We start from the raw sequence: 18,086 nt of genomic DNA, 5'->3' as shown, positions 1-18,086 counted from the left end.
TGCTCTGAAAGCAGCAGAAGGCCTTTAATCATTCAAATGTAGTCACACCATCAGAGATAACATTATTTTGACTTTATTTTGAAAGACAGGAGCAGAAACCTTTATTCATGTACACAGAGATGAGTGAGAGCAGCTTTCAGGGCTCGGCGTTAGCTTTGACTTTACTGAAGGTTTCCTCTTATGCTTTGTGCTTCTGCAAACAGCAGCAGAACAAACGCCACACAAATCATCATTTAAGGGTTTTAGTTTTATTTAAGCAGCTGCTTCGAGGAAGGCCTTCAGGCTTCTACAGAGAGCTAAACCTCAGTCACATATCAGCTCAGACGCAACGTTCAGAATCAGAGAGGCTTCCACTTCTTATCCATAACTGAACCTCCAGAAACCTGACAGAGAGAAACCCAGTCAGAACCTGCCTGAGAATCTGTCTGATTTAAGTTCCTGTCTGTGATGCAGAGACAGCCACAGGGAGCTGCTCACAACTTATTTTATTTTGAAAATCTGACTGAGAACCGCAGAAAGAGCTATGTTGAAGCTGTAGTGTGTAAGTGTGAAGTACACAAGTGGGTTAAAATGAATAAAATCTTCATGTTTTCTCACAAACACTGGCCTGAAACATCAATCACTCCCTCAGTGCAGGTCTCGGTCAGTCTTCAGGTGTTTGTGATGCGTCTTTGCTGAGATGTGACTGATCAGCGATCGATCAGGCTGAATATTCATGTTTGATCAGCAGCTGGGATGCTGCAGGATTCACTTTTAAACATTTATGGGAGCTTCGTGATCGATCAAAGGTCGGGATGTTGGATCTTTAAGGCTGAAACTGATCGATTAATTATCAATAATGTAACAAAGTGAGGAGGACTGGCTGATTGATCAGTGAGCATCAGTACTGCGATTGATGAGAAGCTGCCGTGGTTAAAGAGGACTCAGGGGGGCACCGCAGAGCTGCTCAGGTCGCCCTTCAGTGGATGCACCACCACATGACCGCCAGCGAGGCCAGTACACCAATCACAGAGCTTGTTGCAGAGGAGGGGGCGGAGTTACACAGGTCAGAGTTGCAGCACTTGAAGGTAAAACTGGAAACCTGGAAGTAATTGATGATGTCACAAATCAGTGATCAGACAAAACACGCACAGCAGTAGGAGCATATTCATAATCAATACACTAATTCCTCCTTGTTAGGGTATCAATCACACTGGAGTCTGGACTCCAGAAACTTCAAGAACTGCAGGAACCTTCAGGAACCTTTAAGGCGGTTCTAAAGGAGGGTTTTGAACGTGCCAGAGGAGAAGAGTTTACAACAGCACTGCAGTTATGTGCAATGTTCCCTCTAAGCTGCGCGCGTGCGCAATTGTGCACTGCTGGCTCGGTCTCTGCGCACAGAAAAGCTGCGCACAAAAATAAATCTAACCTGAATTGAGATTAAAATTAATACTTTAACAATTCAGTTTTGCAGTGTGAGTCAGTGACTGGCTGCTCCCGTATGGGATCAGAACGATGCCACCTTATCCCAAAGTCCAGCCAATGATGCGATGCACATTCGTATATACGCAGCTAATCAACGTGGTTGACAGGCTATGACGGCGTCCTTATGTGCTGGTGTTTTAGCGAGCAAAGCGGCTGATGTGGAGTGAAGCCACGTTAATGACAACGTGTACGACCATTGGAGATGTGAGCAGGACAGACGGAACAACTGACGGACAAAGTGTGGACTTTATACCAGTTTTTAAATTGTGTTGATCGGCCACGTAAAACCAGAGTTATGATAAAATATCTGCAATGTTTGTTTTTCTTCCTGAATACTGTCGTTGTTTATATTTACTGCGGGAAGAAACGGTAAAAACGGCGTTTTATAAGGAAAACGCTCGAAAGCCTGTGAGCAAAAACACCCCCCCACACACACACACACACAAAAGGCATTTAGTTGTTAAGGGAGGGGGAAGTTTTAGGAGTGACGGCGTGTTTGAGATGTGAGAGATTTGAGACGTTTAGCACAACACAAATCTTGTGTAGTCAGTGTGTAGTCAGTGTGTAGTGAGTGTGTAGTCAGTGTGTAGTGTAGTCAGTAGTGTTGTGTGTGTCAGAACAATGAGGCGACTGCTGAGTGTTACAGGTGTTACAGCAGTGACACATCTGCTGCTGTCAGGCCTGCAGGTATCAGGCTGTTGTTCTCCTTCATCTCATAGTGGACACAAATTATTTTTGGAGCGGCACAAATAATTTGTGTGGCATCAGATTTGATGCAGAACAGCTGATTGTTCTGTAAATAGTTTGAAATGTTTGTTTAAAAAACGCCTTGGCTGCATTTTTAGGTAAACAGCTGCAAAAAACTTTGTTGTTTGCAAAACTCAGTTATTTTTTTGAAGAAGTAACTATATCATTAATTGCCCAACATTGGTCATTATTTACTGTATTTTACAGACAGAGTTACAGACTCTCTAACTGTTACGTTCCCCTGAGGGGTCTAGGCGTTGAGGGGGAAGTAACAAAAAGTGTCCAGGTCAGAAAAAGGAGACAAGGCATGAGGGTTAAATTAAGGAGTTTTATTAAAGTAGCTCAACTAAAAGAGACAGACAAGCCGCTATCACCATTTAAGGAAAACAAACAAAACTCAGGCATTGGTCAATAAAGTACAACCTAAGTCAAAAAGAGTGCAGCTCACTAGCTGTAACCACACTAATGGCACTCTGGCCCAGAGCTCACCTTTCCCTGGGCTTAAATACTTTAAATTACTGATGTGAGTCAGCTGTGTAACAGGGAAAGGTGGCACCTCAGGCAGAAGAGGTGGTGGGACACGCCCACACAGGCACCTTCAGGAGGAGGCCCTGCTAACCTCCACCATCCAACAAAGAACCTGTGTTTTGATTCATTGCTGTGTAGAGTTTCTTTGACAAAGTGATTTGCAAGTATAACCTCGTGTGTGTGTGTGTGTCTGGCGTTAGTACTTCAATTTTGTAAATAGCTGTAAATAGATTTGTCAAGTAGCTATCGTGTATTTTGTTCACCTTGTATATATCCTTCACTGCAGCAGCCTAGTAGGCGTGAGAAGCCATTTTTGTTGATTAAGTTTTCTCCTGTTTTTCATTTAGAAAGTTAGGTAAGTGAATTGTCTTTTGTTTGGTTTTCATTTTGTGTAGGAAAGCGTAGGGACCATTAGGGAGTTTTGTTTGTTATTTTTGGCATTGCTCACTGCTGAAGAAAATAAATGGCTGCTTAGCACTTTAAAAAGATATTGTTGTTGGTGTTCTTGCTTGGGTGGTGTGTGAGTGGGCCAGCTTCTTGTTGCGTTCAATACTCGCCTAGACTAAGAACGTAACATTAATTAATTGCATAACTCAGTTACTTTTTTGAAGAAGTAACTATATAATTAATTGCCCAACATTGGTCATTATTTACTGTATTTTACAGACAGAGTTACAGACTCTCTAACAGACCACAGACTCACAATACAAGTCAGAGCTTTATAAATATATAAAAAAAGAAAGTTGTGTTTTCAAAATTGCAGTTGAAGTTATTTTTCCTTCCAATAGTGTTAACATGCTGCACAGGTCATCAACAAGATCTTCTTTAAATTTTCATTGTAAGTGGGCTGAAGCAGTTAATTAAAAGTAGTCTAACAGAAATGCTGTAATTTGATTATTTTAATAAACATGTAACTTGGATGCTGGCGTGACCACAGTGCACACGTCTGCTGTTGCTCACAGTGGTCCAAGTGTCGGCTCAGGGAGTTTGTGTGTTCGCTCAGACACGTGAAACATTAGAGGGAACATTGTTTATGTGATGTTATTTCTTCAGAGAAATCTCGAAGAACTGAGTTCAGATTTGTTTTTACATTTTGGATTTTGGATTGTTTGTTCAGCCACAGCTCTCTGATTTTTACAGGTTTGTGAGGAGGACTCATGAAGCATAGACTGATTATTGAAAATGTCTGTGCGGGTTCTCTGTGGCGGTCTTAATCAATGGAAGTGGAAAAAAAAATGAAGATGCCTCTTTGATAAGAGGTGAAATAGCTTCATGAAACATCTGTTGAGCTGTGACTTTTTGATTATTCGAGGGTTTTTTTGCAGTGAAGTAAATCATCTGCATTTGAAGCAAAGCTTTCTTTAAACTATCAGCAGCCTCACTTTAGTGTAAAATACAGATGGTGTGTCTCAGTGACGTCCATGGATGCACAGAGTTAGCTAAACCCTCTCATGTGTTGGTCCAGACATGGGATGTCAACCTCATTTTACACTGTGGGCCGGAAGTCGACCTTAGGTGGGCCAGATCCTCTTTATTTACACATTTAATGCCTGACATATATAAATAGTTAAATTCCAACAGCATGTTTGCATGATGAAGAAAAAAAATGCTGCTCGGATTACATTTACAAAACATTTTTATAGTTAATAAGGAAAACATGGAATTTTTCTATTATTTCATGACTTTCATGAACCGTCATGGGGGAGGTTTCTATGAGTAACAATAAACCTAAAAAACTTATGAAAATACAGTTCAAAATTTAAAAAAATCATGCCCTTCTGTACATTTTGCAAAGGCTTCATGTGGGCATCTTTGCTGTGCCTGATTTTGGCCCCCAGGCCTTATGTTTGTTACCCCTGGTCTAGACTCTGAACTGAACACTTCCTTAGCAGAAAAAGTCCTTGCAGCTAAAATGTCCCAGAAATAAAGAAATGTTAAAACTTGGACATGTCCTTAAAGGAAATATTTGCATCGGTATCCCGGCGCACCCACTGACCGATCCCACTGACTGGGATCGGTCAGTGGGTGCGCTAATGGAAACATTTTTTTGGGAAAGGTTCACTTCAGGCTTTTAATGAGCCACATGAGGTGATAACATTTGTTCTGGCGGGTTTTGAAAAATCTGCCATTTTACTGTGAAAGATGTGACTGTGCCACTGTAACACATCTGACCACCACACCATCCTGCTGGCCTCTTGATGGCTAGTCATTGATGGCTAACACTCTGTACAAACTGGAACAACTAACTCCGGACTCTCCCAAATTCATCCTGGGTAATTTCAACCACTGTTCCCCTGACAAGTCGCTTAAAGGATACCAACAGTATGTTACATGCAGCACACGTCAGGGGAAGACTCTGGATAAAAGCTACGGCTCTGTACCAGATGCATTCAAAGCCTCCCCCCTCCCCCCTCTCGGCTCAGCAGACCACCACACCATCCTGCTGGCCCCTGCTTACAGCCCAGTCATCAAGAGGATTAAAAAGGTCACCAAAAACATCAAGCAGTGGACAGAGGAAAGTATCCTCACCCTACAAGGATGTTTCGAAGCCACTGACTGGGACAGCCTTCTTTCTCCCTCTGATGACATCGACAAATAGGTTGACACGATGACATCATACATCTCCTTCCGTGTTGACAAGATTATCCCCTCAAAAACAGTCTCCATCTACCCCAACAACAAACCCTGGATCACCAAGGAGCTCAAGGAAATCCTTAATTAAAAAAACAGGACTTTCTTCACCGGCTCTGCACTGGATAAAAAGGAGGTCAACAGGGAGGTCAAGAGGGCCATAAGAACTGCTAAACTGGAGTACAAAAATACTGCTGAAAAAAAATTCACCACAGTGGACCTCCGCTCACCCTGGCAGGGCCTCAAAACCATGGCCTCTGTGAATACTGTGGTCACCACCCCCAGAACCATCCAGGTGGAGGGCAGAAACCCCTCCTGCCTCCCTGACGACCTCAACGCTTTCTACACCAAGTTTGAGACGGACAACATGGCCCAGCTTGAGGAGTCCAGATCCTCACTCAAACCTGGCAGCTCTGCACTCACCTTCAGGACTGAGGACGTGGTGAGAGCCCTCAGGAGGATCAGGGAGAGGAGCTCACCTGGCCCTGACAACATCAGCAGTCAAGTTCTGAGGCACTGTGCAGGGCAACTAGGAAGTGTGTCCTGGACTCTATTTGAACACTCAGTTGACAGTCACACCGTCCCCCAGCTGTGGAAACACTCCACAGTCATCCTCATCCCCAAAAGAAACAACACAAAGTCTCTGAATGATCTTCGTCCTGTGGCCCTCACCTCCCTGGTGATGAAGGCCATGGAGAAGATCATAAAACAGCACATCGTAAGAGCAACTGACCCCCTGATGGATCCACTCCAGTTTGCTTACTGTGCACGCAGAGGTGTCGATGATGCAAAACTCTTCATCTCGGACTCCATCCACAAACATCTGGAGCTCCCTGACTCTGCCAGACTTCTGTTTGCTGATTTCTCATCAGCGTTCAACACTCTGCAGCCTCACATCCTGGCCACTAAACTTTCCTCCCGATTTCACCTGGATGTTCAGTGGATATTGGACTTTTTGACCAACAGGACGGGTCAACAACTCTCTCTCCGGTCTCCATTCCACCTCCACTGGCTCCCCCCAGGGCTGTGTGCTCTCCCCCCTGCTCTTCATCCTCTACACTGATGACTGCAGATCCACACAGCCCAACTGTCACCTGGTTAAATATGCTGACAACACAGTTCTCCTGTCACTGCTGTCAGGCCCTCACAACACCACGGGCCCGCTCTGCAGGAGTTTGTAGAGTGGTGTGACAGCTCCAAACTTGAACTGAACGTGAGCAAAACCAAAGAGATGGTGGTGACCTTCTCGAGCAGGCAGAGGGATCTGGCTGCTTCAGTCACCACCACCATCCACGGGAAGCCAGTGGAGGTAGCTGAGGTGTACAAACACCTGAGAACCATCTTTGACAACCTCCTGAGATTCTCTGCCAACACAGAGGAGATTCTCAGAAGGTGCCACCAACGGCTATACCTCTTTAGGAAACTCAACTCCTTTTGAGTCAGCACAGCCGTCATGATGACTTTTTACTATGCCTTCCTGGAAAGCATCATGACCTTCTCCATCACCTGCTGGTTCCACTCCCTCAGCCTTCATACAGGAACAGACTGCAGCACACTGCATCAATGTGCTCTACAATCATTGGCCTGTCAGAACCCTGGCAGGTTTTCAGCCAACAGGCCCTCAGACAGGCAGCCAAAATCATCAACGACCCCTCTCACATTCTTCACCCTGCATTTCAATGGCTCCCCTCTGGGCGACGCCTCCACTGCATTTCCTGCAGGACTGAGAGGAGGAGGAGCGCCACCTTTGTCCCCAAAGCAGCTCTGCTTTTTAACTCCAGCCGATGAGGCCATTTCCCACACCCAGAAACATAAACTACTCTACACTCTTGTTATACTGCCGACACTTTACTCACTTTTAGTCACTTACAGTTATTTATTCACGTATTCAGTCACTTTAATTTTAAAACTGTGTATGTATTGTATATTCTGTGTATTTATTATCTCATTCTTATTACCTGTTTGTGCCCTGTCCTTATCTTCAACGTCATGCTGCTCTGTTGTATCTTAATTGCCCCTTGGGGATAAATAAAGGCTTTCTGATTCTGATTCTGTACTGGTGTCAGTGGATGCTCTGATGGCACAAAGAGGAGCTTCATCACATCAACATCAGCAGCAGAACAGAGCGGCTCAGTCTGTGGGGGCCTCAGCACTGATGCTAGCTGTTACCATCAGAATAATGACTGGAGTTGAAAACCAACGGGTTATTCTATTCAATTCAAATACTTTATTGTCCCACAAGTGGAAATCTGTTTAGCAGCAAGGCAACAATAAGAGTGAACAAAACAATAACCACAACAACAACCACTTCCACTCTAACCCTAACATAGTTCCACTGAGGCTCAGGGGTTAAAGGTCAGAGGTACCTGGGGGAACATCTGTGCCAGCCGGCCGTACTCACAGTCCGAGTACTTCATACACTGACGGTACGTCATCCCACCTGCAGGACAGAAACATTAGAAACATGAGTAGAACCTTGGAGGTAAGAGCTGCTGGGCTGATTTGCATCCAGCTGGAGGATCAGACGTGGAGCCTCCAGACTTACAGAGGTCAGGAACAGTTCTATAGGTGAACAGGTAAAAGCAGGTGTGACTGTACCTCTCTCCCTGAGCGTGAGGCAGGCGTCGTCATAGCTACACTCTCGCTCTTTGGTGCAGCTGGCTGTGTAGTCCTTACAGCTGTAACAGCGGATGGCTGATCCTGAAACACACCACACATCTGGATTACAACATGTCCACTCAGGGCTCTGAAGGCCATCTGAGTGGGAACAATGATCAGAAACATAAAAAAGTGTTCCCTGCCTTCTAAAATGAATCAGAACCAAGACTTTCAGTCCACACTAGTTCTTCATCTGATCAACGTGAAACCAGCTCCAGCCAGGATGAGGGTCCAGGTCATTAGGGTCGTCAAATAATTACAGGTTAAATGAGCAAGAATCTTAAACACAGTCGGACTTTCAGCTCTGCAGACACTCCAAACATATTGAGTCAGGTAACAACAGGTCATCACTGACAGAGGCTGATTATTCCCATAGAGCCAGTTCCTGTCACAGTACAGCCTTTCTGTTAATGAAACGTTAACTGTAGACTCTACATGGACCTACAGCCTCCTCACACCTGACCGCAACATCTGTGGTCACATCTGCAGTTTTATCCCATCAATCACCTGAACCCGTTAACCAGACTCAGACCGATTCACCATCTGCCAAATGACTCTGACTGTATCGGAACTCGGGCTTCACGTCAGACCCCAGTTTACTCAGAACAATCAGACCCTGGATATGCATACATCACGACTTCCATTCCTTAACTTTCTGTTATCTGCAGTCAGAGAGCAGTGCCCTAGTTTAAAACCAACAAGAGTGTACGAATAACTGTTTCCACGTGGGACTCGAACTACAGTTTGGAAAAAGAGAAAAACGTCATCTTTTCTAAAGCTTCATGAACAAAAAGCCACATTTAATCTGAAGCTCTTCTTTTCAGCCCACAGTATCCTCATAAATGTGCAAAACCTTATTTCTTTATAACCATTTTCATTAGTTATGATTTAAACCAACAGCTAGCAGCCGCACCCATCACCCGTCCCACTCACTGTGAATGCTTCCTATTCAGCACTTTCAGTATCGTTCAGATACACAGGGACTGTTGAGCTTTTGTATTCAGTTTCATTTACACAGCAGTAAATCACAACAGCAGTCTCTTCAAGGCTCTCTCTGTTTTACAGTAAAGACCCTATGTTTATAAGTATATATGTATATGTTTAAGTATATGTATATAAAGTCTACAGAGTCAGACATGTGAATGAATCAAACATACCCAGTCCGATCAGAGTGCAGCAGATCACCAGACAGATCCCCAGGGTGCTCTTCATTTTCATCTCTGCACAGCTCACAAACTCATCTGTCAGAATAACAGAGCAGGTCCACGGCTCATCCAGCAGCAGCTCTGATGATGATGATCAGGAGGAGGAGCGATGACTGACTCTCATCAAGGCTGAGTGTAGCTCAGAGGCCACACCCACTGGATGGAGCCTGTGCCATCATCTTATAAACAATCACATGCATTATTTCCATGGGTCTGCGGTCTGCAGTCACCATGAACACAGGCGTGTCCTCAGTACCAGCAGTCACAGAACCTCTAGTGTCAAACGTTCGGTCCGTTTCTTTGGTGAGTTTGTTCCACTGCAATGTTCAAACTGACACGTTCAGCAGGAAGTTTACAGTTTGCAGTTTCTGTGGTGTTCGTACAAACCAAAGAATGAAAACAGAGAGGTGAAAGCACCAAAGGATTACTGTCTCTCTGTGGGAGCCGTGGTCAGAGGTGGGCGAGGAGACATGACTTACACCAACTTTCTGCTTGACCTTTCACATTTAACCTCGAATCAACTCAAACTGCTCGACCGTCTCCACGAAGCTTTCGTGGTTCAAACCTTTAACATATATCAGGGGGTGCATAATATCATATCAGGCCTCACGGAATAAAAATAATAAACTAGAACAGTTAAAATTAGAAAAAATGATCCACGATTTGGACGCCAACAATGCAAGGGCTCCCTCTTTAGATAAGTACAACACTATTTGTGCATTAAAATATAAACTAAATCAAATACTAACCAGCAACATTAATAGAGCGTTCACCTTTGTAAGACAGAAGTACTTTGAATTTGGGGACAAGCCACATAAGTTGTTAGCTAGACAGCTAAAGAAGTTAAAAAATGACAGAATGATTCATAAAATTAGATCACGCAATGGAAACCTGGTTACATCACATAAAGACATTAATGATAACTTTAGGCAGTTTTATCAATCTCTCTATACTTCTCATTCCACTGCAGGGCCTAAAGATATGCAGGACTTTTTAGATAAGTGTGATCTCCCTGTGTTAGATCAGGTGGATCGCAAGATTTTGAATGCCAGGATTACAACTGAAGAAATTATTAAATCTATTGGTTTATTAAAAAATGGTATGCATCCAGGCTGGGACAAGATTTTATTTCCTGGATAAAATTACTCTACAAGAATCCCACAGCCAGAATCCTTACAAACCAAACATTATCCACTCAGTTTAAGCTCAGCAGAGGGACACGTCAGGCATGTGTTCTTAGTCCTGTTCGCTCTGGAACCCCTGGCACAGACGATTCGTACTCACCCTGATATACGTGGCTATGACACAGCATATACTTCTAATACTATATCGCTCTATGCTGATGACATTTTACTATACATAACAAAACCCCAAACCTCCGTCCCGGCAGCCCTCTCCGTTATTGACAAATTTGGCACCTTCGCCGGTTACAAGATCAACTGGAAAAAAAGTGAAGTATTGCCCATCAAATTGGAAAGCAATGAGTGGTTTGCATCTCTCCCATTTAAAATAACTTGTGAAAAAATTACATATCTGGGCATCACAATAACAAGAAAATATATTTCCTTAGTGAAAGAAAACTTTCTCCCTCTACTGGAGAAGCTAAAAAACAACATCCAGTTTTGGAGGACACTCCCTATCTCCTTGATAGGAAGAGTGAACTCAGAATGGTATTTCTCCCGCAATATCTGTATTTGGTCCAAAATATCCCAATTTTCCTGCCCAAATCTTTCTTCAACAAGCTGGATGCCATTATTATGCCGTTTAAATGGAACTACAAAACACATAGAATAAAAAAAGAACATCTATGTAAACACGGATCCCTTGGTGGACTTGCACTACCTAACTTTATGCATTATTATTGGGCATCAAATTTAAGAATAATTTACCTCTTACTGGATGATACAGCGTTACTCCCCCATGTTCTGCAGATGGAGCGGGAGGACTGCCTTCCTTACTGTGTTGGTGGAATATTACTTTCTCCTACTCCCTTGACAAGTGCACACTATAACTATAACCCAGTGATCCATACCACAGTGCGAATTTGGAAACAAATAATTAAGCACTTTAAACTGAAATCATTATCAATGAGTATGCCTGTTACAGCTAACCCCTCTTTCCTTCCATCATGTGCAGACGGAGCCTTCAACGTGTGGCAGGAACTGGGAATTCGTAAATTAAAAGACATACTCAAATGACACCTTCATGTCATTTCAACAATTAATAGATAGATTTGGACTACCGTGCAGCCATTTTTTTTAGATATCTTCAACTACGAAATTATATCCGCACACATCTGCTGCAGTTTGAAAGCATGTCGTCTGACACCTTGGATAGATGCCTTAGTGATAGCCGGGGGTTCGAACAGAGTCTCATTATTCTATAACTCAGTACAGGAGATGAGTACACCTTCAACTCACTCAATTAAAGAGGAGTGGGAAAAGGAATTTGGGATTTCCGTATCGGAAGATTTTTGGCAGGAGGTCTTACTCAACATAAATATGCTTTTTATTAATTCCCGTCACTCTTTAATTCAGTATAAAATTGTACACAGGTTACATTGCTCAAAGGAAAGACTTCACAAAATGTACCCAGACTGCTCTCCTCTCTGCGAAAAACGTATGACACATTATGGAAATCTGTTAGATAGTTTTGCACTTTGTCCAAGGCTTCAGGGTTTTTGGTGTGACATTTTTACTTACCTCTCTAATATTTTTAAAAACAAGATTGAGCCAAATCCAACAGTAATTATCTTCGGGATCTCCAAAGAAACACAAAGTTTACAACATTCTCAAAAAAGGTTTATGTCATATGCATTGATCATCGCAAAGAAACTGATCCTGCAGCTTTGGAAAGGCAAAGAGGTTCCTGTGTTAAAGATGCGGCTTGCAGAACTTACAAATACTCTTCACCTTGAAAAAATAAGATATACCATGAATGGCAATGTGAAAGATTTTGAACTAATCTGGCACCCTTTACTTGCATATCTTGGGAAAATTTAAATTTTTGGCAGTTGGGGGATCGGGGCCCATAGAGGGTGTTGGGTTTTTTTTCTTTTGTTTGTTTTGTCTTGTTTTGTTTAGAGAAAAAGGGGGCATAAGTTCTATTAATTTGTAACAACTGTGATACTTGCTTCTAATAAAAGACATTTGAAACAAACCTTTAACATATATAATGATTGCTGTGAAACTTTAAAATCAAAAACTTTTCAAGATGTTTCTGAAAAACGATCCGTTGAAATCTGAGGGAAAGTTTGAAACTGAATATCTGAAAAACTATCAAAGATAAAAGCTTGAAACTTCACTGCTCTTTCTCGTCATCAGAATAATTCAGGATCTGTGATTTGGGACGTCTCTGAGCAAAGGGCTTTGATCAGTGGTTGTTGACAATTGTTGACAATTCAGATTTTGACTGATTCTGATGAAAACTCCAGGCTGTTATTTCTAGGGTGTTTTAGATATTCTTGTGCAGACATTTTCAAACTAATGACCTGAAAGTAGGTCGATGGACTGTTTTTCAAGGACACACATCTAGAAGTTTTTGATGTATGAAGCTAAAATTTCACAACACAAATTAGTTCTGTGAAAATCTTATGGAACAACGTCAAGCCTGAAATGTTTTAAAATGTACTGATTTCAGGAAGAATGACCACCTGGACAAACCTCAGGTCATAAATCAGGGGACTAGATCTCATGAATATTTTACAGCCTGTCTGAGAGCTCAGAGCTGGATGTGGAGTCTCTACAGAGTAACAGCATCTCAAAATGGCCTTAAAGCTCATGTTGTCATGTTTCTTTGACCAATCAAAACCACGGTCTGAGACACATACCAGATAAGAGTAACTTTCATGCCCCCCCTCCCCCCCACAGGGAGAGCACAGAGAGGCCAACCTGTCATCAGTGTTTGAATGCCGCAGAAACGTTGTTTTTTTAAATAGTGCCTTTTCCTTCATCAGCTCATCAACTCTAGTAAATTGAAAACATTATGAAAGAAAGCAGCTTCACAGATGTTCAGGATCAACTCTGATGATGCCTTTGTCTCCTCCTCAGCCTCAACTACACACTCTAGACCAGGGGTCCCCAATCCCAGTCCACGAGGGCCGGTGTCCCTGCAGGTTTTAGATGTGTCCTTGATCCATCACAGCTGATTTAAATGGATAAATTACCTTCTCAACATGTCTTGAAGTTCTCCAGAGGCCTGGTAATGAACTAATCATGTGATTCAGGTGTGTTGACCCAGGGTGAGATCTAAAACCTGCAGGGACACCGGCTTTCGTGGACTGGGATTGGGGACCCCTGGTCTAGACTCTCGGTAGGAGTTAAATAAGAGTGTCGCTGCACGGCCCTCGGGGCTGATGTGATGGTGGCGTTCGATGACAGTCGTTTAACTCAGAGTGGCAGAAGAAGAAAAGCTCAGTGTTGGTACTCGAACACTCCAGAAACAAACAACAAGCTTCATTGAAAGAGAAACAAAGAGGAGAGGAGGTCAGCGGGCAGCAGAGACAGAGAACAACAGCCAGTTCATGGCCTGGCCACAGCAGCTGCTTTGTTCTCCAGCATCAGGCCATCAGCCCCTCATTGAGCATTCATGTCAATCAGCTGCTCCACCCGCAGAGCAAACACGCTGCTGGACAGGTCCAACAAGGTTCAAGAACACAATGGAGAAATGCACCAAGCCCCCAGTATGTCAGTCCTTCATATACGTTCCACAGACACATGTGCTCAACACTGATACCAGATATGTCCCATGATGCTTTGGGTTTTAGACCAGGTGCAGAGCTTTAGTAACACACGATCAAAAACAAGGAAAACACCATAAAAATGCAGAGTAATTGATTTCCACATTTTTAGGGTTGTTGTTTTTGTTCTGTATAGCCAACACTGAAAACATTGTCATATTTTCACATTTCCTCTTTAGTTAACCCGTCAGTCTAAGTTTGCTCTTCATCATCATCTTCCTCTACCTCTGATGTAACCGTCCGCACTGTATCTCTGATTCTACTCTTTTATATATCGATTTCATCACCTCTTTATTTATTCTCGTTTACTGCTCACTTCATCTCTCACCCTGCTCCAAATCATTGATCCTGATAAATTGTGTTGGCACCCTCTGGTGGTCACAGTCTGCAGCAGCAGCCTTCTGTGGTCAGCTGACTCTGAAGTCTGAACCAATTAAATCAGAGGAAGACTGAAGCAAACTGTTTCTCTGATGATGAGAACAGTGGAGGTAAGTGCTGTGTGACGGACTTTCCACCATGTTATATGGACCAACCTTTGACCTCCCCAAAGGAGGACTTTTGAGGATTTGCATTTTTTCCCCTCTCAATATTAAACACCTTCATTTTGTGTTTACTTGTGTTATCTTTTCTAACACTTAAATTTGTCTGACGATCTAAAACCTTTAAGTGTGGCAAACACAAAAAGAGGACGTCAGGAAGGGGGCGAACACTTTTTCACACCACTGTAACTCAAAGGATGAACCAACAGCCAGTCTGTGAGACACAGAGGGATATGTAGAGTTGGATATCTTGAGACCGGTCTTGCTGTCTCAGATTGACATAGTGGTCGGGAGATTTGGAGTCAACAGTATCCATGAACGTAACGTTCGATAATGTGCCATGCGCAGAAGCATCAGCTCTAAGAGCCGTGCTTACAGAGCGCTTTGTAGTGAATCAGAAGAGTCGACTCCCATTGAGCGAGAGCCGCTCCTCACTTAATTTCCTTTGGCTGCTCAGCTCTCACACAGTGGCTCAGCTATGCTCCAATCCCTCCATATTGTGGCCAATCACATGTGAGGATATAGGATAATATCATTATGTGAAAAACAGAGAGGGTGAGAGACACGACAGTCAAGTGGAGCATACGTCTGTCCTCTCAGTGAGTGATTGAGACAGTAGACAGCGGTGAGGAGGGCTGTGCCAGTGCAAAAACACATAAATATGCCCGACACCCGTAAACGAAGCAGCATCTGGCTGCAGTTTAAAGACTTTTTTGTCTCCGCCTCAGTCTTGGTCTTGTCTCAACTTTGTTTTAGTCTTGACTCGGTCTGTCTTGGTCTCGATACCCTCTGGTCTTGGTATTGTCTTGGTCTTGGTTTAGGCGATCTTGACTACAAGTCTAGGAATATGTTTGGTGTCTCTGGAGACTTCATACGTTCTCCAGGTTAATCTGATTTGATTATTGAGAGATAAGTTGGCAGCTTTTATTACTCCATAAAAAAGAGAAATAAAATGAAAAGAAAATCAATGTAATGAACATTATATTATTTTATATGACAGAACAGAACACACCAATATTTAGATCACACACTAAAAATTGATTGAAATGGTTAGGAATGGAGTTACTAATGAGATAATACATGTTTATTGGAACTTTTTGGTTTCTGGATAACTAAACACACCCCGGGTCAAACAGACCCAGGAACATCATTGGTGTACCTGAGCAGGGTTAAAAGGTGATTCTGAGCTCATCTTCTCAGTGACTGCTGTAAAATAAAATAAATAAATAAATAAAATTATAAATGAACACGCAAAGCAAATTATTGTGCAACAGTTGCAGAACAAAGAGGGAATAATGCAAATGTACACTTACAATTTAAAACAAGATAAAAACGTGTATTTATTAAAACCGAAGAGAAATTTGGTTTAAAAAAACCAAAAAGAAATGTTTCTCCTAAATTCAGCCAGCAGACAGGTTTATATATTTAAGGTTTATAAACTTTGTTATGTATGTCGAGTATAAAATGTGTCCATGTGCATGTGTTTGACTGTATTAGACCTAAATCTGAAGAAGATATGTGTTTCTACTTGTCCTACATTAGATATATTAGTATATTTACATTAGCTAACGTTGCATAAACAGTCTGACTGCAAAGCAACAAATGAAGCTAAAAACAGACAAACTGATGATGACTTTGTACACATGATGAAGACAACAGGTGTTACCTGTTCAGTCTGTACCGTACTTTTCTGCCATCTCTCTGAGACAACTGCACAGATTTTGCACAGATATGAGATCTCATGTGATTTCATGATATCACAGGAGCTTCTGCCTATGAGTCACATGACCACAGCCTGGCTAGATTGTATCAAGTTATATCAACATGACTGAATTTAACAAATGTTAAGTAAACTGTACATGATTTAACTACTTTCATTGTGAAAATTTATAATTGTTTTGTTTAAATTACACTACTTGTTAACAAAACCACCAAATTTCACTTTATCTCACTCCACTCAGATGTCCAACAGAACAAATGTTAATGAATAATCTTAAAACATTAAATTCAGCTAAATTTTGACTGAGCTAAATCAGTGGCTCATGCCCCACATGCCTCTGTTAGTAAGTTTTGTTAGCCGGGTCTGTTTATAATAATGGATTGGATTTATATAGCGCTTTTCTAGGCACCCAAAGCGCTTTACAATACCACTATTCATTCACTCTCACATTCATACACTGGTGGAGGCAGCTACAGTTGTAGCCACAGCTGCCCTGGGGCAGACTGACAGAAGCGAGGCTGCCATATCGCGCCATCGGCCCCTCTGGCCATCACCAGTAGGCAAGTAGGGTAAAGTGTCTTGCCCAAGGACACAACGACCAGGACAGAGAGCCCAGGGATCGAACCGGCGACCTTCCGGTTACAGATGCGATTCCCAACCCCCTGAGCCACAGTCGCCCTTTTCGGTGTGAAGCCAAACGAACTTAAACGTTTTAGGATAAACCGAGCAGACAGTTCACTCTTTAAGCTAAGTGTATTTATGGGAGCCAAACAGCTGCCCGTGGACTGTGGTGAAGACACAGACTCAACCATGCTGTGCTGAAGTTTGTCCTTAAAGCGCTCTTATCCAGTATAAACCACTAATAATGAGACAGACAGTAGATGGAAAAGTCCTCCTCCTGTTTCTTTTGTTGTTAACTGCCATGGTTTGTTTTCTTTCTGCAAGTGTCCAGAGTCAGAAGAGACTGAGAAGGTGAGAGGAGATGGGACACTGGCTCTCCATTCTTTGCCATTATTCGCCTCTTCCTCAAAGCCATGCTCACCTCAGCTATCAATGTACCCGCTCCATTCCAGTCACACCTGTCAATTATCAGTTTACCCTCACTGACCCACGGCCACGTCCAGCTCTAAAAACACTTTACTACGAATAAATCTGTTTTCTTAATGAAACACTGTAAAATGTATGTGCTGTCTCTGCGTTTGAGTCCAGTTTTTCCTGTCGGCCTGTGACACTGCATCCCTGATGATACACCAGGACAGATCCAGCAGTGTGTGAGGAAGAGGAGGAGAAAAAGGAGCCAGCAGCAGCTGAGAGATGGAGAGGAGAACAGGGGGAGTACAGACAGCCGTTCTCTGTACTTGTTAAAAACAATTAAAATACATTCTAGATATTTCCAACACAAAATATAACAGCTACCTATACAGTGGCAAATACGTGGTGACAAAGAGAATCCAGATCAACTGGAAAATAAGACTGTTTTTGTAAAATGAAAAGTTTTATCAATGTAGCAGAGCAGTGAGTCCCTGCTGCTGCTGCTACTGGACAAACACCTCCTTGTCCATGTTTCTGTGTCTGCAGACTGCCAGGACAGGATGGATCTGTTAAGGAGGAAAAGATGGACAGACAGCTTTGATAATACTTTGATTTACCCAGAATTCATTTAATGAAAATATTGTTTTCAAAGTGGGATTGTGCTGCTTTCAGTGGGAAAGGTTTACAGCTCTTCTAAATAAAAAAATGTAGCTACAATATGTTCATGAACCTGAAGTTTGCAAGTATCAGCATCAAATCATGAATGTGAAACTCATGGTGTTTCATGTGTCCTGATGCTCAGTCATCCAAGTAAACAAATGCCA

The 18,086-nt window shown here is 42.6% G+C and overlaps 1 protein-coding gene across 1 annotated transcript; it reads right to left on the bottom strand.

The window, feature by feature from the left end:
• Positions 1-9,343, bottom strand: cd59a (CD59 molecule (CD59 blood group) a). The gene is made up of 4 exons (XM_004575590.5): positions 9,186-9,343; positions 7,969-8,070; positions 7,737-7,810; positions 1-1,081 (listed from the first exon to the last, which is right to left on the bottom strand). The coding sequence occupies exons 1-4, from the start codon at positions 9,244-9,246 to the stop codon at positions 959-961; spliced, it is 360 nt and encodes a 119-aa protein (XP_004575647.2). The 5' UTR covers positions 9,247-9,343; the 3' UTR covers positions 1-958.
• Positions 9,344-18,086: the final 8,743 nt, after the last annotated feature.

Source organism: Maylandia zebra, linkage group LG15 (assembly GCF_041146795.1).
Source record: "Maylandia zebra isolate NMK-2024a linkage group LG15, Mzebra_GT3a, whole genome shotgun sequence".
NCBI classification, from domain to species: Eukaryota; Metazoa; Chordata; class Actinopteri; order Cichliformes; family Cichlidae; genus Maylandia; species Maylandia zebra.
This window is presented reverse-complemented; position numbering and strand designations above follow the sequence as displayed.

Coding starts and splice junctions, on each gene's coding strand:
- cd59a (XM_004575590.5), bottom strand. CDS start 9,246: ATGAAAATGAAGAGCACCCTGGGGATCTGTCTGGTGATCTGCTGCACT. Junction 7,811..7,968: donor CCTCACGCTCAGGGAGAGAG/GTACAGTCACAC, acceptor TCTGTCCTGCAG/GTGGGATGACGTACCGTCAG. Junction 1,082..7,736: donor TGGCACAGATGTTCCCCCAG/GTACCTCTGACC, acceptor AATTACTTCCAG/GTTTCCAGTTTTACCTTCAA.